Consider the following 21945-nt stretch of genomic DNA (forward strand, 5'->3'; position numbering starts at 1 on the left):
TGAAATATGGCGTTACCCCAAAGCTGAACAAGTATGCACACTTAGTTGGTCCACATGAAAACTGTTTTGCAATGTCACTGTCTGGAAACATTTGCTGAAAAACACTACTGACACCCGCACACAACTTGTATGAAAAATTATTAGTCATATGTTTTATTGCCCATATTATTTCGGCATCCAACACTGAATTTTTAAAAATGTGATTTGATACAGTAGCCACTTGTTCTACTGCTTCATTAATGTTTTTTCCTCTCTTTTTGTTTCAAAACTACAGAATTGGGTGTTTTAGTTCCTTCTTTATTTTTTTGGTTAAAAATAATTTTAAGTTCACAGCAGCTGTTTCTTTGGCCATCATTAACATCAAATGTCTCTTACCTAAAAAAGAAAATAAAAATGTAACTTTCATTAGCTGCCATATGTATATTCAATTTCATGGAAGGCAAGTTAAATTTGGGTACACATTTACTATTAAGGTCTTAAAAGTTTTACCATGCCATCAAATTTCTATTGTACAGTACAACTTCTCAAACCCGAACTCAAGCCAACAATCACATAGTGCAATTAATTACAATGTCGTCTGTGCAGTGCTGCTGAATTGAATTGATAAGTTTGATTTTGGACTGTCCATAAATGAATGTAACGAGATTTACGACCCCCCCACCCCCCACCCAACATAAATTTTTACATAGCAGTTTCCAGTTTCATCTGCTACAGGCGCAGTTCTCGTATCACGTGAACCAACTACATGCTTCTGGTTGCTGCTGATCCGTCATATTCCAAGCTCCACCTCAATCAAACGATCCGTGCCCTGCCCTATTTCAGTTTTCCTACCTCAATAACTTGGTATCAAATACTGTGGTTCAAATGCACCCGATGAATCGAAAGAACTCGATTAACTGCTTGTTTTGAGCCATAATTTTAGGCGTAGCAAGTTGTTAAGTGTGGCATTGGAACTCTTAACACATACTCATTGGAAAAAGCAATTCGAATGCTGGGACTGCACCTGCGTCCATCATGACGAAGCAATGCATGCTAAAGCTGCATATACAGAGTGATTCACAAAGATATGCAAATATTTTAATATGTCATTCTAGAAGTAAAACTAAAGAAAGAAGGTCATATAAAAATATGTCTGCAAATGTTAATATGGAGTTATGGCTAATAAAACATATTGCCTGAAATTTAGCAACTTCGCTAATATGAAGCCATTGCAAAACTGTACAAGGTTAAAGTAAAGCATGATTTCCAATTGTTTTGTTGTTACTGATCTAGTGAATCTAATAAAACTTGTCCCAGACATTTATCTGCAGTAGTTTTCCAGAACACTCAGAGAAGCAAAGACATAATTTCATAAAATTTTTAATTTATTAACTACTTGGCCCAATTTTTTTCTTTAAATTCCGGACAATTGCACAAAGTTTTCAACAGAAGTTGTAGAGAATCTAATTTTGAAAAAATGATGGTAATAAGATTAACTGAAACTGTTTGAATGTGTCAGATAATCTGCTTTTATTAATACCATACCACTCGTGAATTCATGTTAAACCAGAAAAAACAAAGCTCAGAGTTGAGGAGGTTGTACAGTATGCATACAATTTCACAATACATTCACAATAAATGTTCAAAAATGTCTCCACTGAGTTCAAGGCCTTTAGCTGCATGCGTATGAACAGATTTTGCTTCTCATTTCAGTTTCACAGGTTTGTTCTTAATTCTGTCAACTGCATTCATAATGCAAGCAAGTAATGCCTCATGTGTATTGACTTTGTCCTCATAAACTATGTCTTTCATCATCCCCACAAACAAAAATTCATTGGTATTAAATCGGGCAATCTGGGTGGCCACAGACATGTAGCACAACGACCAATTCATTTCTGGGGAAAATGTTCATTTAAATGTGTAGTAACGGTGTTGGTGAAATGTGGAGCCACGCCATCATGTTGAAAATACATTTGCAAACACGTAGCAAGTGGTACATCTTCAAGCAAGCATTTCATCTTGAAGGAATTGTAAGTATGCCCCGCCAGTTAGACATCCTGGGAAAATGAAGCCCCAATGAAGTGTGTGTTGGTTATACCACACCACACATTTATGCTAAATCCTGTTGGAAATTGCGTTGCACTGTTGCATGTGGGTTTTCTTCAGACCACACGTGCTCGTTATGTAAACTGTTTATACCATCTCGAGTAAACTGTGCCTCGTCAGTAAATAATATGTATTTGTGTATCTGCTGATTAGTATTTAACCAGTTGCACAACTCCAAGCAAAGAGCAGGATCTCCCAGATGTCAATGATACACTTTTTGTTTGTGGTAAGGATACAGATTATGGTACTTCAGTACCATACCTTAGATTGTGAAATGCCTAATCGTTGAGAGATACATCGTGTGCTGGTACCCGGGCTACGTTGAACAGCATCCATAATATCCTCATCCTCATCATCATCATCATCATCTTCATCTATCAAACGCACTTACTGATTATGAACGCTACGTAGAGAACCTGTCTCCCGCAACATTCGAAATACTCTGCTAATGGTTCTTGCATTCAGAATCCCCCCCGAGTTGGATAACGTACGTGATATTCGTTAACTGCAGCCGTAGCATTACCATCACATTTGCCATAAATAAATTTGAAACGCATTCCTATTTCATAAATAATCTACAAAGTACAACAGTTACTATGTGGTTTCACTTAAATAGTACAATGTTGTTCTTATGTTCTTTCACTGAACAATACAAAAACTTAACTCTTGTCAAGGTTAGGAAATTGACTGATTGATTAATTAATTGAGAAGGGTTGTGGGACCAAACAATGAGGTCATCAGTCCTGCGATTCTGAAGTGAGTCAAAGAAGAAAGAGGATCCTCTAAAAGTGGATGGATCCAGTCAGGGGAGTCAAATTATAGAATAATGAACATTAAACACACACAGTAAAGGCACAAAAGGTGAGACCAAATCTAGAAGCTGGCAAAAATTGGGCCGGTCATGGGGTCACACACCGAGAAGACGTAAATGTTGTCCCAAAGGTTAGAAAACGACAAACAACTTACTAAAGGTTACCAACAATGACAAACATTTCTACATTCTTAATGAAAAGTAAACAAATTTACTTTTATAATTACCTTTTCTCCTCTGGATGTTCCGGAAAACTACTGCAAATACCTGCCTGGAACACGTTTTATTAGATTCGCCAGACCAAAAAAAAAAAAAAACAAAAAAAAAAAACAAAATACATGAAAATCGTGCTTTACTTAAACATCGTAAAGTTTTGCAATGGCTTCATATTAGCGAAGTTGCTAAATTTCAGGCAAAAACTTTTATTAGACCTAACTCCATAACTAAACCTTTGTGGACTTGTGAACCTATGTTTCTATTAACTTTTTTCTTTAGTTTACTTGTAGAATAACATATTAAAATATTTGCATATCTTCATGAATCACCCTTTATTTTGCTTGCTAAAAAGCATGCTAATGCGATGGTCACATTAGCGGCTTCGTAATTTTATCCTGGCATTATCCGAGATGAATGTAGAACAACAGTCCGAGAACAACAGTCAAAGTGAGCAAAGCTAATCCGTCCAGGCAGCACATTTAGTGTGCTAAGCTACTATGTTATCGCCAGCAGGGCGATAGCTGGAGAGAAGCTCTAATATTTACGATGGTAGCCAATAATGGCTGGTTACATTTGCGCGTATCGTATGATTGCGCAAAGCTTTGTGACGATAAATGCAGCTGTGGCTCTAGCATTATAAAGGTTTAAAGCAAATGGACCTTACATCTACCCACAAAGTCATGGTGGTTTACAGGATTGGAGAGAGAAAGAAAACTGCTCGTATACCAAAACTAAAACAGTTTTTATGGTATCTCTTAATGTAAATGTTAGAGATATTTCGCTTGCAGTGGCACACGTCAATTGTTTGCTAGTTTACATTCTTGCATCAACGTGAAAAATGACAAAGAAAAATATTTTTTTTATAGTCTCTCTCTCTCTCTCTCTCCCTCTCTCTCTCTCAGAGAACTGAGGAAAAGAAACTAGTCTCTTGCAAAAAGAATGAAAATGACCTCTTTAAATGTTCATAATTCTTTTATAATAGGACGACTGGCGCGAGGAACGAGTGCTGCAATAAGAATAGCTTATGCGAACCAGAAAGAATACAGATCAGTATTTTAAAAGAAAACAAGAATGATTTCACTTACTTTCTGTTTGTGTTTTTTTTTTTTTTTTTTTTTTTTTTTTTTTTTTTTTTTTTTCCCCCCCCTCATCATATATTGCAAGAATGTTGTCACTTACAAGCAAATGTAAACAAGCTAGTACCAACCAATCTACGCACAACGCTGTGCATGGGATATGTTGATACCCTCCTTGTCTACAGAAATATCTATGTTGTTCATAGTCTCAAATTCAAATGATATTTTGGGATCTCTGTTTCTAACCCAGAGTTGTAGAAAGTTCTGAGCAGTTCTGAATTTGGGAGGTTGTTCTGTATTGATTATTTTATCACAAAATTATTCTGCTGTATAGCATTTTCACCGTAATAAAATAAATATGTATGAAAAATGATGGAAAATATACTTACTGCTCATATGTAGTTTTAGGACAATTCTCCCACCTATCAAAGTGCAAAATCTTTGTTGCACACAGTGCAATTTGCTTTGAATTTGTCACCATATAGTGTAATCCAATTCTTGAACTCATCTTTTTTTTTTTTTAAAACATAGAAGATTAAACACTCATTTACCCTTTATGGGCTCTTAATGGTGATAACATTCAACAACTGATTCAACAGAGGACATATCAATTCAAATTTTGTTAATCGAAGATGGTAGATAGAGGAAGATTACGTCCTGACATTACATGCATAAATGGAGATCGAAGGCGCCATGAGTGTTAACGTCTATTCATTCCTGGCTGTAGTTGCCGTATAATCCACAGCGCCTCTGCATACTACGTGGCAACTACTGCCAATAAAGAATAAGCACTTATCCTCTAGCATCTTCAATCTCTTATGCAAGTGACGCCAGGGCTGAGTCTCACATAGGCACCAAACGCTCATCACTATTGATTCCAAAGATCATTAGAAAAACATTGCCTTTTATGGAACTTTGGAATTTTTACTAAAAGGCAGTAGCACTCAACAAAATCTGCGTTAAAGAACTAAAAAAGTGTTAGCCCACAGGGTATTGACTAGAAGGACTGAATGGAAAGGCAATGCATGATTCAGTAGAACATTTATTCTCCTCATCACACAGAAAATCTGTTAATTATGGATGAAGACACGTGCCATCCTTCCTTACCCAAATCTAGCAGCAGTAGCGACACAAAGAACCACTGTGAATGGGCAGAAGGAATGCAACATCATGCATACCAGAAATTCGCTGTTCAATTAAGCAAGCCCTCTACAGTTTTGCACGTAAAGAAGGTGGCTTGTTCTTCGTGTAATGTAGGCGTGTTTCGTTGACTTTTGTGTAGTCTGTCCTATGTTCCCCATTGTAGCCATTTGCCAGGGTCAGTGATCTAACAGTAGTGGATGTTTGGGATCGTTGGGTGACGAAAGCCTGAATTTAATTTCACACGTTTTGTTACAAAAAAGTCTGACATCACATCTGGCGCTCACCGTCTATATAACGTGTGCATAAACCCTTGTTACAATCTTGAGTACAATATATCATAGATGCTGTATGGTATGAAGTGCACTCATCCGAGGGTTGCTAACACTGGCCCTTTCACTGCAACTGTTCATATATCCCATTCTCCCCCCACACTGCCTTCTTTCTGTAGCCAAATTATATGTGGGCAGTAACCCTTTGCTTTCCTTTGTGGCTGTTGTCTCACACACGAGCGATTATTTCCGCAAAAGGCTTTAATACAATTGTTCGAACCTTAAACTTTAAAATATGGCCTTTTTAGGGTCCCCTACAAAGGATTTTGAAAATTATGGCCTTTTTAAGGCGCGTGGGAACCCTGTAATTACGTATTAACCAAATATAGTGATTCAGGAGCTGAGGCTGAGTGCTGTGAAGAGATATTCATTGTATTAAGAGTGGAAAGCAATAATTATTAGCAGCCACTCAGGCACTATAATTAAGTTACAGTAAGAAGTAGTATGATAGTATTACGTGTAAGCATCCTTGTCGTTTGTGTTACTATAATTGGCAAAGAGTAATCATGTTGTGGTCATTACCACAGGGAGCAAGCTTTTTGATTCCACAGTATAGTGCCATAGGTATTGAAAATTGTTGTAAATGACAGCTCACCCACAGAAATTCACAAGCTGTAAGCAGCCGGTGTGCATCAAGAAGTGAGCTTGACACTTGTAGTAACACAGCTGTTTATTCTTTGTGAAGTTGGCCAAGTCGAACATGGCAATACTATCAATGCAGTGGAAAGACCGAGCACATGCAGAAGATGTCAAATGGTTCCTGCACTGTTGGATCACGGATTTGTTATTCCATACAAGGCTGCAAGCAGTGTCAGCACAGCAAATGTGTTTCTAACCTGTATAAGTAACAGTCAAATTTCAGCAGAAGTAGTAACTAGCCAGCAGTGCCTATGATGACAAGAGGACTATGCCAAGCATCAGAGCGGGATGCAACAGCAGCCACGAGAATGGGTCTCCACCACCACCACCACCACCTTCTAGCACAAAGTCCTCCTTCCAGGACTTGGCATCTTCCTACTGGTAAGTTGCCATCAGCCTCACTTCAGCACTGGCCAGACTTTGGAGGCTATCATTGCCCGCAAGTACTCTGGCAAACCTCCACGCCACTGGTGCCTTCAGCGAACAGCTAAGATGGATCTACATGGTGCATGCTCTGAGGAGCAGGCTCCGTGGATGTCATCATTCCTGACTGGAGATGTGATGGCTGGCTATTGGGCCACCACAGTGCACCATGAGCCATCCATGCCAAGTGCCAAAGGGGGCATGGCCGCCATGCTACAAGTGTAGTAGCACATAATCCCAAAAAAATTTTGACCTTTCAATGTTGTTTCACTGAGCTACCAACAGCCTGCACCCCTCGCCATGACCCACACCCGCAACCCAACTCTGCACAAAAGTGGCTCGTCACCCCAGGCGACTTCAGTATATTTTATATTACTTATTTTTTTAATTGTGGAAGTCTATGCAGCACTAATAAAAGAAAATTATTTTCCATCACATATATTTACTAAAATTTTTGTCTTCACTGAAAATACTGAAGTACTCTATCTTATCTTCCATTCTGAAGCACAGTGAGCAACCAGGTACTTCTCCAAACACACTATAGAATGAAGCTAATCAGAAAAAGATGTTTTTGTAGGAGGAAAATAATACCATGGATGACGTGGACATAGCAAATTTTAAGAACATCTCCCTGAAAAGAACTCTGCCAGAGCACCTTCTTTTTCCCCAATGAGGACATTACAGATGGTAGCAAAAGTCAAGCATGATTTCTTGACAAAACAGTGTAAAACTTACTCATTACATTGTGCTCAATATTTCCACTAATGCCAGTCAGCTTGTATTTGACATTCGCATCAACTGCTAATGACTTCTGAACAATTATAATTCTTTAATGCTGCTGCCAAGAAAGCTGAAGTTGCTATACATACACATAACAGCATTTTCAATTTTACACTGAAGAGCCAAAGAAATTAATACACCTGCCTAATATCGTGTAGGGTCCCGGTGACATGCTGAAGTGCCAAAACACGACATGGTATGGACTCTACTAATGTCTGAAGTACTGCAGGAGGGAACTGACAGCTTGAATCCCACAGGGCTGTCCATAAATCCGTAAGAGTACGAGGGGGATGGAGATCTCTTCTGAATAGCGCATTGCAAGCCATAGCAGGTATGTCCAATACTGTTCATGTCTGCAGACAGCAAAAGTGTTTAAACTCAGAAGAGTGTTCCTGGAGCCACTCTGTAGCACTTCTGGATGTGTGGGGTGTCGTGTTGCATTGTCCTGCTGGAATTGCTAAGTTTGTTGGAATGTAAAATGGACATGCAGCAGGTGATCAGACAGGATGCTTATGTATGTGTCACCTGTCAGAGCCGTATCTAGACATATCAGGGGTCCCATATAATTCCAACTGCACATGCCCCACACTATTACAGAGCCTCCATCAGCTCGAACAGTCCCCTGCTGATATGCAGGCTCCATGGACTCATGAGGTTGTCTCCATACCCATACACATTTACTGCTTGATGCAATTTGAAAAAAGGCCTGTCCGACCAGGCAACATGTTTCCAGTCATCAATGTTAGAGTTGATGGGCCTAAGCAAGGCATAAATCTGTGTGTCGTACAGTCATTAAGCGTACAGGAGTGGGTCTTCGGCTCCGAAAGCCCATATTCATGATGTTTTGTTGAATGATTCGCAGACTGACATTTGTTGATGACCCCGCATTGAAATCTGCAACAATCTGCAGAAGGGTTGCACTTCTGTCACGCGGAACGATTCACTCCAGTTGTCATTGGTCCCGTTCTTGCAGGATCTTTTTCTGGCCACAGCGACGTTGGAGATTTGATGTTTTACCGGATTCCTGAAATTCACAGTACATTTATGAAATGGTCGTACAGGAAAATCCCCACTTCATCGCTACCTCGGAGATGCTGTGTCCCATCGCTTGTGCGCTGACTACAACACCACATTCAAACTCACTTAAATCTTGATAACTTGCCAATGTAGCAGCAGTAACAGATTTAACAACTGCGCCAGACACTTGTTGTCTTATATAGGCACTGCCAACTGCAGCACTGCATTCTGCCAAGTCTCCATACCTCTGTATTTGAATACGCATGCCTGTACCAGTTTCTTTGGCGCTTCAATGTATGTTCAGTGGAAGCGTTTTGTGCCTCTTGTACTGAAACTTAAGACTCTGTTGGAAAAGTTTTAGTAACAGATTTCATGGCTTTAGAATGTTCAATATGAAAACTACCAGCTTCTATTCATGTACCCCATATTGTTGGGAAAGGCTCTGGTGGCATGCTAGGTTCAGCAGCAATTCTATACAAAGCAACACACGGTGTTGGGCTTTTCTGGGTAGATGCTGCACACTAAACCTTGCACTGCAACATTACCAGGGGAAGACAGGTGTAATGGATTAAATGTGGACAGGATATGCACAGGGCAGTTGCCACCTCCAGCAAATAGGCCGCATATGCAGACCATTCTCTCTCTCTCTCTCTCTCTCTCTCTCTCTCTCTCTGTGTGTGTGTGTGTGTGTGTGTGTGTGTGTGTGTGTGTGTGTGTGTGTAAACACTGGCACCACCACACAACCAATGCAAGACGTATCTAGTAAATGAAGGTTGAGGTAGCATTAACTCTGTCTGTTTTCTGCCAAGGAAAACAGCAGGATCCCACAAAGTATTTATGCAAAACCCTCCATCTGTATTTATAAGGTCGTTTGCTAAATTATTTTCAACTGCTTTCTAATAACACTATCCCAATAGTGGGAAGTGGATGCCATAATCTCCATGTTGTTATATTCCATGGAATGACCAGTACCAAAACAATGTTCTGCAATAGCAGATTTGCTCAGCTGTTGTAAGCGAGTGTGAAGCTTATGCTCAGTGCACCAGTCCTCCATCATCCTAATGGGCTAATCAATGTATGAAACACCACAGCCTCAAAGAATATGATACGCACTCATCTTACCAAACCAGGATCATTGTTTACAGATCCCAAAATGGTCCAAATCTACAGTGGCCATAAAACACATTTTACATCAAATTTCTGCAAAATGTGACCAAGACTGTTGGTAATGTTTCCTGCATGAGGCAAAAAGACCGAAGACTTTGGTGCCACCTTGATAGTGTCGTCACTCACCTGGTCCACAGTTGGTTGATAGCACAGTGCACATCTGATCTGACTTTCACTAAACTATCTGATTCTGAGATGGGCTAACTCAGCTGACAAACTTCAAATTTTTCTGAATGCCTGGCTGTTAGAGAATGAAATTCCCCGTCAGACTGTGGCCATGAAGCACTGTCCACCAAATACCGTGAAAACACCAAAATTTTTGAAGCAATTATTAAATGAAGCTGAAATAATTCCTATTTTTTACATTGTGAGAAGCTCAAGGCTCCAAAAATCTGTAGCCCACAATACTGCTGCAGCAATGTGCCATAAACAGGCACTTAAGTTTGTACTGTAGAAGGTTGAATAGTGGAACACTTACCATGCAAAACATTTGTGGAGTTTGGAGTCTTCTGCATATGCATCAATAACATTTGCTTCTTAGAAACTTAAAGAAAACGGCATTGCTTTGTTCCTTGTGTGCACAACATTACAATATGTATATGTTGCTGAAGCCGGGTCATCATATAGCATCTGTTTATTGCAAGCTCGACAGAGAACAATCTCTCTATCAGCAGTAAAAAGTGTGATCTATCATAACCCAAGTTCTTAATTTAGGTGGTAATTTTGATGCAACAGGAGCCATCATGAACACACAGAGTTTTCACACAATGCTACACACTGTAATGTAATTTTATCTCATATGCTTTTGAGCACTAAAGGATGAAGTGAGGTAACAATATACACCAATACAGCAGGTATCTTACCACTAATTCAAGGTATGGAATTTCACATGATCAAGGTTTTACCTTAAACTGATAATTTTCTCTTTAACATACTATGTGAAATAAATCTTTTTTCCTGCATTAATGTACCAGGTTTTTATCCGGTATTGACTCTACCGAAGACAAATTATGCTAACAATGAATGGAGGAGTTAGTGAACAGTGAAATTCCTGACACGACCATGAACAGTTCCTACGAAACAATATTTTTGCATGGATTAACATTCACTCTACCTTTCTTACGATTTATTTTATGAATATTTTCTACTTACCTGTCTTATTTTTTCTTCTTTCTGCTGCTGTCTTATTCTGTCCCTCTCCTCAAATGTGAATGGTGCAGGTACTGTTACACGCTTTATAGGTGTTGCTTTCTTTACACCCTTCTGCTCCATATCCTTGTTAGCTACTGTTTCTGCGACTTTGTTCTAGTAAGAAAGAGACAAGTTATGTGAATGTAGAAATGACATAAAACACCATCAACTGCTGTTTGGGTTATTTCTTAACGTGTGAACAGTTTCAGTCAAAGATCATCACCCAACACCTGTTGTACACATTTTATAGATACAGGAAAATTTCATTTGAAAAGGATGTTTCAAAGTAATTGTAAAAATATAACAACATATATAGATTTTTGATAGCAGCACGGCAAAATACAGATAGTACTTGAAAAATAGCAAACTGGGGTTAGTTCTCCTGTTATTATTCTACTCCTCTGAAGTAACTAATCTTTTCTTCCTCGCATTTTATTAAACTACCTATACACATAGTGTATATGCAGGGTGTAAATAAAATATTTCCCAACAACTCTTTTTTCTGTTGGTACACTGTGTCTTTTTTTACTTACTCAAAATTAATGATTGCATTACACTATGTGATCAAAAGTATCCGGACACCCCCAAATACTTACATTTTTCATATTAGGTGCATTGTGCTGCCACCTACTGCCAGGTACTCCATATCAGCGACCTCAGTAGTCATTAGACATCGTGAGAGAGTAGAATGGGGTGCTCCGCGGAACTCACGGACTTCAAACGTGGTCTGGTGATTGGGTGTCACTTGTGTCATACATCTGTATGCGAGATTTCCGCACTCATAAACATCCCTAGGTACACTGTTTCCAATGTGATAGTGAAGTGGAAATGTGAAGGGACACATACAGTACAAGTGTACAGGCTGATCTCATCTGTTGACTGACAAAGACCGTCGACAGTTGAAGAGGGTCTTAATGTGTAATAGGCAGACATCTATCCAGACCAACACAGGAATTCCAAATTGCATCAGGATCCACTGCAAGTACTATGACAGTTAGGCAGGAAGTGAGAAAACTTGGATTTCATGGTCAAGCGGCAGCTCGTAAGCCACAAATCACACCAGTAAACGCCAAACGATGCCTTGCTTGGTGTAAGGAGCGTACACATTGGACAACTGAACAGTGGAAAAAGGTTGTGTGGAGTGACGAAACACGGTACACAATGTGGCAATCCGATGGCAGGGTGTTGGTATGGCGAATGCCCGGTGAACGTCATCTGCCAGCGTGTGTAGCGCCAACAGTAAAATTCAAATGTGTAGTGTTATGGTGTGGTCACGTATTTCACGGAGGGGTCTTTGCACCCTTTGTTGTTTTGCATGGCACTATCACAGCACAGGCCTACATTGATGTTTTAAGCACCTTCTTGCTTCCCACTATTGAAGAGCAATTCAGGGATGGCGACTGCATCTTTCAACACGATCAAGCACCTGTTCACAATGCACAGCCTGTAACAGATGGTTACATGACAATAGCATCCCAGCAATGGCCTGGCCTTCACAGAGTCCTGATCTGAATCCTGTAAAACCCCTTTTGGATGTTTTGGAACGCTGACTTCATGCCAGGCCTCACCGACCAACATTGATACCTTTCCTCAGTTCAGCACTCCGTGAAGAATGGACTGCCATACCCCAAGAAACCTTCCAGCACCCTGATTGAACGTATGCCTCCCTGAGCGGAAGCTGCCATCAAGGCTAAGGATGGGCTAACACCATACTGAATTCCAGCATTACCAATGGAGGTCGCCACAAACTTTTAAGTCATTTTCAGCCAAGTGTCCAGATACTTTTGATCACATAGCATATCATTTTCATAATTCTGTTTGTCACTAGTGACAAAAAAATAGTAGTAGTTTAAAGTTACTGTTCTCGTTAAAAAGCTATTTTAAAATTTTTTAAAAAACAATGGAGAATGTGCCGCTACTGACAATCTGTTTGATTAATATACTGTACAACTGTTGCTATTGTTGAGTTTTTTTACTTTTTTTAAGGAAGTGTTGTGCACTGTGCGTATAAACAATTATAACTAAGTTCATATCACAGGGAAGTAACACTTATTTTTGGTTGGAAAAAAATGCAGAATTTGCTACGGGACATTGTGGAATATTTCCGCTTCAACCTCTATAGTTTCATGATGTTCCGATAGATGGCAGCACTATATGTAGCCTTCAAAATGGCATCTGTAACAGAGGTGTGTTCCAAGCAGATAGCTGCCATTGAGTTTCTTTTGGCAGAAAACTCGAGCATCACAGGTATTCATAGGTGTTTGCAGAATGTCTACAGGGACCTGGTACTGGAAAAAAAGCATTGTGAGCTGTTGAGTGAGTCTTCTGTCATCACTGCAACGAGGTCTTACACGCCTGTCAAACCTCCCAAATGCTGGCTAGTAACAAGCAGTGTTAACTCCAACTCATTTGATGTCATCAAAAGAACACGATCAAACACATCACTGCACTGCCAATAAATCCATCCACCAGTTGTGGTACTCAAAGGTTTGAGCCCACCAGGTTCCTTGCCATCTAACAGAAGATCGTACAGAGCAATGAAAGATCATCTGAGCAGAACTTCTTGCACGTTATGAGGCTGATCGTGACAGTTGTTTTGCCGAACAATGTCACAGGTGATGAAACGTAGTTTCATCCTTTTGAACCAGAAACAAGACAGCAACCCCCACCACCTCTCTTATGAAAGATCAAAATCACACCCTCAGCCAGTAAAATCATGGTGATGGTCTTCTAGAACACTGAAGGGCTTACTCTGATGTCCTCATGGTGAAATGACCAACTCTGAAGTGTTCTGTGCTGCCCTCAGGAAACTGAAGAAACAACTTGAGTATGCTCATTGCCACAAAAATGCAAATGACAACACAAGGCCTCACACAAGTCTATGCACCTGAGAGGGGCTCACAAAACTTCACTGGACTCTTCTTCCTTATCCACCATACAGCCTGGATCTCTCACCTTCCGACTTCCATCTGTCTGGTTCAATAAAGGATACACTCCAAGGGATGCAACAAGACGTTGGTTCCGACGGCAACCAGTAGAGTGGTACCATGCAAGCATACAGGCTCTCCATGTATGGTGTAAGGCCATTGCATTGAACAGATATGTTGAAAAATAGGGTTTTGTAGCCCAAAGTGGAATAATGTGGTATTTTTTAATCTAAAATCAAACCATCCTGCTTTCAGGGGGGGCGGGGGGAAGAAAGGAAGTATTACCATTTTTATCAGTGTATATCTAGGATATACAAATTTGTTGCTAAATTAATAAAAACTATTAAATAATCACAGGCTAAGATAGCTTTCAAAAACTAATTTAGCATACTTCTATTATTTTTATTTATCAACAAATTATTTCCCTCAAATTCAGGTTTTTATATCACGGAATGCACATACGCGCTTACAATTCAATTTCTATTGAAGTTACAAAGATTCTGATATCATGCTTTGACAGGATTCCTTCAATTGTAGCCATTGAGACATGGTTTGTAAAAATTGCTGAATGTGTTACAGAGTTATTAATTTTAACAGTTCATGAATCCTAATGAAACTCTGATCCTGAAATAACTTTAAAAAATACTTGTTAATTCTCTCCTTACAATGGTATATTTGTGTATTTCTTCGCTGTCCTAGATCAGATTTTAATGATTTTCGGTAACTTCAGTGATCATTACATTGTCACTCTTCTGCCACAAGGTGGATTCACACCATTGTGCACTCCTAATAGCTGCTGGCCTTAGTTTGTTAGCAACAGAAATGCAAGCTCACTACCTGCTGGCCTTCTGATAGTCTGCACTTTCACATGCTCTATTTCCATCAAATGTGGACTCCAAATTTTTGTTGTCAGCTATGGAGACCAGATCAAAGGCGACTGAACCCTTGCTACCCCCTCGTTCTTGCTGTACACCTGAATCCAGCCAGCCTAGAGTGACCGTGCCGTCTCGTCTAGAGATGGGCAATTCATTCCTGATCTGATTCAAAGAGCCAGATCCTTCTTGGATAAAAGGAGCGGTAGCTTGTTTGGTCGATAACATCTGACGACACTAGCAAGCAGAGCAAAGATTCGTCAATAGGCTGCAACAGCAGCATCCCAAGTCACATGCTGAAGGAAACATTTCCCAAGCTACAAATAAATGTGACGTAAATCAAGCGCACATATAGATTTACTTATCTTTCTAATTGGTGCAGCTTTCTAAGAGATGAGAAAAATAGGACATCAAGAAAGATCAGATCCTCAGAGCACTGCATTAACACAAAAGACACTTTACCACCTTATAGATGGTGTAAACCATAACTTACCAACAATGATGTAGAGGAAGTTGAGATAAACAATTTTAATTAGGTCACTTGTGGTCAATCAAGTCGTAAAACTACCTCAAGTTGACCAACAAAAACCATCTAAGCTACAGAGCTTGTGCCTAGTGCAGGATTTCCAATATTCTCTCATTCTCTTCATGCAAACTATTAGACCTAAAGAAAAAATGAATAGGATTTTTTTGTAAAAAGTTTAATGCAGTTTCATTTTGCACAGGGATATGTTTTAAACAGAGGGCACATTTTTCACGTTATTCAAGAAAAGCTTACAAAAGTTACCACTACACAAATTATTTCTCATATTCGATGTTTTATGGTCTCCATCGACTGGTTACTATGCCATCAGCTTGTTCATGCATTTAAATTGCAAATTTGATATTCATGTAAGCTTTACCTCACAGTTTTGTGAATTTTAGCAGCATAAAATTAACGATTAACCATTCTGTTTGTCTGGCCCTCTTGCTATGAAATTACTGTGCTTGTAAGGGTGATGCTTAGATCGAACTGCAAACATAATTAGTATCTACATAATGTTTCTGAACGTCTTCTTTTGTTAACCCTACAGAACAGTTTAAATTAATAATATTAACAAGATAGCCAATTAAGCCCTGCAGCCATAGACACATGCCTCAGAGAAGCCGTAAAGTTGCACATAGGTATTTTGTGCCTGAAGTGTTTTCACTGAACAGCAAAGCAGTAGCACTTTGTGCTTAATACTTGTGAATACTATCCTTAGTTTACTGTTTGCTCTCTTATAGGCACCAAAACGTGATGCGGGTCGTCCACATTCGGCTCTAACACTACAGTTGGAGAAGGACATACTGAATGTTCGAAGAGGGCTCAGCTGCCAGTACTCAGCAGGTGGCACAGGTGCTGCATACGGGTAAAATTGCCATGAGGAATGTCATCCATGAGCACCGGCTCCACCCATACCATCTGCAGAAAGTCCAGGGATTACAAGAGGAGGACTACCCACTAAGGGTACTGTTTGCACAGTGGAATTAACAACAACACATATTCTAGTGCCAATTTCTGAGCTTTGAGCTGCTCACAGATGATTGCACATTTACTAGAGACAGCATATTAAACTGGCAAAACATGCATGTTTGAGTGGACTAAAATCTGTATGCACAGGTGATTCAAAACCAACACGGGGTCAGTATTTACATCTGGCCGGGCTAATCGGTGACAATACCATTGAGCCACACCTCCTGCCACACAGACTAACAGGACCAAACTACCTCACATTAAGAGTTGTTTTGCCTACCCTATTGAATGTTGTGCCATTAAGTGTTCGAATGGACATGTGGCTGTATCATGACGGAGCTCCAGCACAATTCAATGTCAATGCGCGAGATCACCTCAAAGTTTCATATCACAATCAATGGACTGGTATGGCTGGATCAGTTCCATAGCCAGCACGGTCACCAGATCTGACATCTCTCAACTAATTCCTGTGGGGTAGTACGAAGAGGATGGTGTATGGCACACCTGTCAGCGGGGGGCACTGAAATACTTCGAAGACAATCGAACATATTGGCTCATGTGCATAAAGCTGTCAGCACACGATCCATACGTTCGAGCATTGAGCGTGCTAAGTTTCTGATGTCATAGTGTGGAAAGCACATTGGGGATTCTTCCCGAACGTGCAGAGCAATAACATGACAGATATTCTGAACATGATTGTGAATGTTGACCATTGGGATGGAAGAACGCCACCTATGTCACATGCATGCCACCTCTCTTCAGTACAGAGCTGTGAACCGCCATACTGGCTTTCAGTTGAAGCCCATATGTATATATGCTGTTTCTAAGCATCAGAAAACTCAGGATCTCTCAAAAACTTTTTGTTAACCGTACAATTTGCTGTAATAAAATGACAAGAAAAATACTGGTGGTTAAAAAATTACTGTAACTTGTATATTATGAAAGTATACCATTTCACGGCAATGGCACACTAAGGATCGTAAGTAATGCAATGTCCTTAATATAACTGGTTATAATTAAACATCAGTTAACAACATATCTATGATTAAAGCTTTCAGTACACAGTAAGAACAAAAGTATGGTACCTCAACAGTCATGATCGATACAGCACAATGCACAGTGTTGCAGAATGGGAAATGAACGAGTGAAGTGTTGCCGGTTCACCTTGACTACATCCATAATTTTTATTACTAGCCTCCACATTGTCTAATAGGTTCTGATACTTTCTTATTACTTTAATAAATATGTATTCTATAGCATTCGATGTTCTGTAAATGTAGGTGCACTCCGAGGAGTGCCTTAATCTACAAGAGAACTTGCACAACTTGCAGTAAAATATTTTGATACTTTCTTGTTTTAAGTTTCTTGTTTGACATGTTGTAAAGGTTTTGCTGCTAAATAGGAACAGCGATCAAGTAAGAATTTGTATTGCACAATCTGTAATGGGACTTCTACAAGCCGATGTCTGTACTGACTAGACTGGTACTTTTCTTTCTGCTTTACAACATGCACATGCATATTGAAGTTTTTATTTATGTGTACTACAGACAGAACGACATAACTAGCATGTGGAAAGGGGGCAAATGTGTGTTTTAACAGAGCTAATGTAGCAACTTTACACCCATACATATCATAGTGTGATGTGTGAGCTACGTACAGCTGACAACTACCACTACAGTGTGCTGTGATCGAGTGTACCACACTGAGGCACACATATATGCACAAGTCACGTTGTTTCTGAGTGTTCATCATGGCGTTTAACTGGGCACTCAACATTGACATTCAACAGCATGGTCTGTGTGCTGAGGGCTTACGGCTCAGCACCGTCAATGTAAGCTTTGCATCGACACAGAAGGTACGCATTTTGAAGGCTGTTTGTAATGTAGACAGCACGATGTGCTACTCATGTAGAGTTTATTGATGTAATGTGGAATGCATGCCTTTCTCAGACTGACTCTCCCCAGTACTCGAGCTGCATGTTTCTGGACATGGGTTCCTCTTTGAAAACTGATCAGTATGCCTTCACACACAACATACTAAGCATTGTCAGTCTCCCCCTTCTTACTCCTCTTCCTATGTTCTTTCAAAATAGGACCAAATAAAATAAAAATGAAGGTACTATGACCTGAATTAAATAGGCAAGCTGCCTTCCTTTATTTTTGTGAGAGAATGGCAAGTGGTGAGTCATGAGAAAGAGCTAGTTCATTCCATCAAGTGAGCTATTCTGATATGGTCTCAGAAAGAACAGTTTTGCCAATCTATTCTTCTTAGCCGTCATATTGTGCAGCCCTGAGAGGAGCCCAGAGTGGCTGTGCCTCCTTTGCTGTTAAAACAAGGTGCACACACGCAGCTGCGACCCTCTTTCAGAGCTTCAGCATTCAGCCACATCAGTCTGTTATCTTATAAAGTGTGGAATTCTTGTTGTCCACTGTCCTATGTTCTTATGGTTGTGCTTAGTTGTTAAGCATCACTTTCATATGTCTATGAAAAGCGAGTTGCTGAATGAGAAATAGATAACACAGTAACTTGGATTTCTCATCAGTATGTATCATATTACAAACAGAAATATCAGACATTCTGAATGCAACAGTAATGATGCCATATGACTGTAATGAAATTAATAGTAAAAAATCTCTCCTTTTCACCTTATGAAATTAAAAGTTACAAACCATGCTTGCAAAGGGAAAAACTACGGTTAACAATATTATGAAGAGAATAGGTTGCTACTCACCGTAAAAATGACGCATCAAGTTACAGGCAGCCACAACAAAAAGACTTTTACACATTTAGCTTCCAGCCAGAGCCTTCTTCAGGAAAGAGCCAGCAGGACTTCATTGAAAATAGAACACACACACACACACACACACACACACACACACACACACACACACACACACACACGACTAGAGTCTTGGGCAACTGAAGCCACACTCACCATCTCCGCTATACGGTAAGTAGCAACTTTCCTTTTCATAATATTGTTACATTCCATCCTGGATTTTCCATTGTTTCATTAAACACTTTTTATATTCTCTGAATACAAATACTAAACCCTCCCGAGTTGAATAAACCAATGCTGAACTGAAACACAGCACACCTTATTGTCAACAACCAGGACAATGATCAGTGCATTATGGGACACTGGTCATGACCACATGATGCTCTTAATGTCTACATATTTTATCAGAAATTAATCAAAGTAAGTAATATTAATTTTACCTCCCACACAGGATGATCAGTATTATGTTCAGTTCTTGCATCCCGCTTTTCATCTGGAAATATGTTCCTGTTAGTACGCACAGTTTGAGATTCGTTGATCGGTTTTGCAGCCCCTATCTGATGGAAAAACAATAAAAATAGTAAATAGGAATGTGCAAAATATTTACAATAACTTTATAACTTTCCTACATATCTGTTATTTTACTGAGATTCATACAATATTTCACTTCTATCTCATATATCCACAATCCATTCTAATTTATTACCATAGAAATGATATGATCCGCCCAACACTATCTGTAGTACACCTAAGTATTTTGTTTCCTGTGATGGAGCAATATTTAAAATAAGGAAAAGGTAACCACTCTTCTATAGGACTGAAGTCTGGAGCACAGAGACATAACAGGAAACAGCATTCACATTCATTTTAGAGATACTTGTTCTCCTTTTTTAGATAAAGTGTGTGTGTAAAATGGAAAAGAGCTCTAAAGCTAGTGGTAATGCTGTTTCCTTTTCAGTCTTTCTGCGCTCCACGCATCATCTGTTCTATAAAGAAAATGACAAGGCATCATGGCTGAACTGAGGAAGAGATCCTGGAGATACACATGAAGAACAACAGTAAGGATTGATGCAAATGATAACTTCTCCACAAATTCTGAAAGTAGCAGTCCTAAGCTGTCCACATCAGCAGATGTAGAACTTCAGTTGTATGAGATACAAATTATATTTTTTCCGAAGCCAAAGAATCAAAGTGACTGTAACTTTCTGAGTGCATTACGAAAATCTTATCAGAATCTACTGAAGGAAAAGCAGTCTTCACATCTCTGCAAATCTATTGCAACTGTAAATTCATCCAGAAGCTTCAAAACTGGAAACTAATTTTGTCACCTACAATCATGTTAGTTTTGGTTGGACAAATCGTTCAGGAACAAGACATCACTGAGAACACTCCAAAAATATTTAGTATTCATACTGGCACGGCCCCGGTGTAAGTCCAAACACTAGCTAATAAATGCAGTTAGATACGCCATAACACAGCGCACAGCTCCTCAGCATGTAGCAAGTGTATCTGCAGCAGCCAAATGGTGAAGCAGTTAGTTTTCACCACAACAACATAATGTTACTGTATCTCTGCAACAAAATGGATGAACATATGTATGAACATTTTAGGTGGGTACACCACATTAATTTCAGATGTGGAAAAATCTGCAGTAGGCTGAATCACCTTAGCAAGCTCCCAACAAGTCTAGGCCAATGTCAAGAAATACAACAATTTATACCTCTCTTAACTATCAGACTGAATTATGGAGCTGTTCAGTAGACACACAAACAGAACATTGGCTTCCAGTCAAGGGGCACAAATACTTTCATTTTAATTCAATATATTCTTTAGACCTTTTTGTATCAGTTACATTTTGGTTTCCCAAAAAATGAAGCAAATAGATGTACTACTTAGCATACCTACAACGATCACAGCACCAGGACAATATTTAACTACTTTCAACAAAGGAACAAACTGAAAATGACAGAACAAAGTCCACTTATAAATGGTTTGATTTAGTTCAACAGACTTCCAAACTCACTAAGAACATGAAAGGGGATGGAACACAAAATTAAAACATTTTCTGATAGAAAAATGTTTATATTCCCTCAAAGAATTTTAAGACAAAATTCTGATGTGTCATATGACATTGCTCAAGTTAAGAATCTGTTTCCAGTAATAGCATAGTAATTGTAATGTGATAAATATATAATCAAAATTTAATATACATTAACTGTTTTATATATCATTTTCTGACTAAAATCATTGTTTTACTAGTACAGTAAACACTTACAAAAGCTATTTATTTGATGACTGCATGGATGAATGAATAAATAAATAAATAAATAATGGCCTCAACTTGACTGACAATCCTGTCACCATGGTAACCTCAGACATTTTGCACATGGTATTATTATCTATAATGAAGTACAACATGAGGGAGGGGGGACGGGGTGGAAAAATCTATGTAGATCACAATAAGATTTGAAAGCAGTGCAAAGACTGGCAGCTAGATTTAAATCTTCACAAATGTAAAAGTACACACTTCACAAAATCAGTAACAACTGGAAATCGGCTCATATAAATATGTGTAAGAATTTGCAGTATTATAGTACGGAATGATCACACAGGTTCAGTCATAGGTAATGCAGATGGCAGGCTTCCACTCATTGGCAGCATAGTGGAAAAATGCAGTTGAACTACAAATAAGGTTCTTTACGCAACACTCTTGCACCCCATCTTAGAATGCAGTTCAATTGTGGGGGGCCTTACCAAATGGTATTAATGGGGAACATTTCATAAAAAGGAATGGTAGCATGACTGTCATATATTTGACTCACAGGAGAGTATCACAGAAATGTTTGGGGGGGGGGGGGGGGGGGATGATTTGCCAGGCCCTTTAGATAAGACTCCGATTAACCAGCAAAAGCCTGCAAACAAATTTTCAAGAATAAGTATTATGTGAAGAATCCCCAGATATTAAACACCATATGTATCACTCTCGTAGACATTG

At 39.3% G+C, this 21945-nt stretch overlaps 1 protein-coding gene across 1 annotated transcript in view; it reads right to left on the bottom strand.

Annotated features, from left to right (window-relative positions):
• The window catches only part of LOC126236134 (targeting protein for Xklp2 homolog), a 132342-nt gene that overhangs the window by 26962 nt on the left and 83435 nt on the right, over positions 1 to 21945 (bottom strand). Inside the window, exons 7-8 of the mRNA XM_049945214.1 lie at positions 19391 to 19507; positions 10839 to 10991 (exon numbers count right to left, since the gene is read on the bottom strand). Of these exons, the coding sequence (XP_049801171.1) occupies positions 10839 to 10991; positions 19391 to 19507 (270 nt within the window). The remainder of the gene's footprint in view (positions 1 to 10838; positions 10992 to 19390; positions 19508 to 21945) is intronic.

This window comes from Schistocerca nitens, chromosome 2 (assembly GCF_023898315.1).
Source record: "Schistocerca nitens isolate TAMUIC-IGC-003100 chromosome 2, iqSchNite1.1, whole genome shotgun sequence".
Classification (NCBI taxonomy): Eukaryota; Metazoa; Arthropoda; class Insecta; order Orthoptera; family Acrididae; genus Schistocerca; species Schistocerca nitens.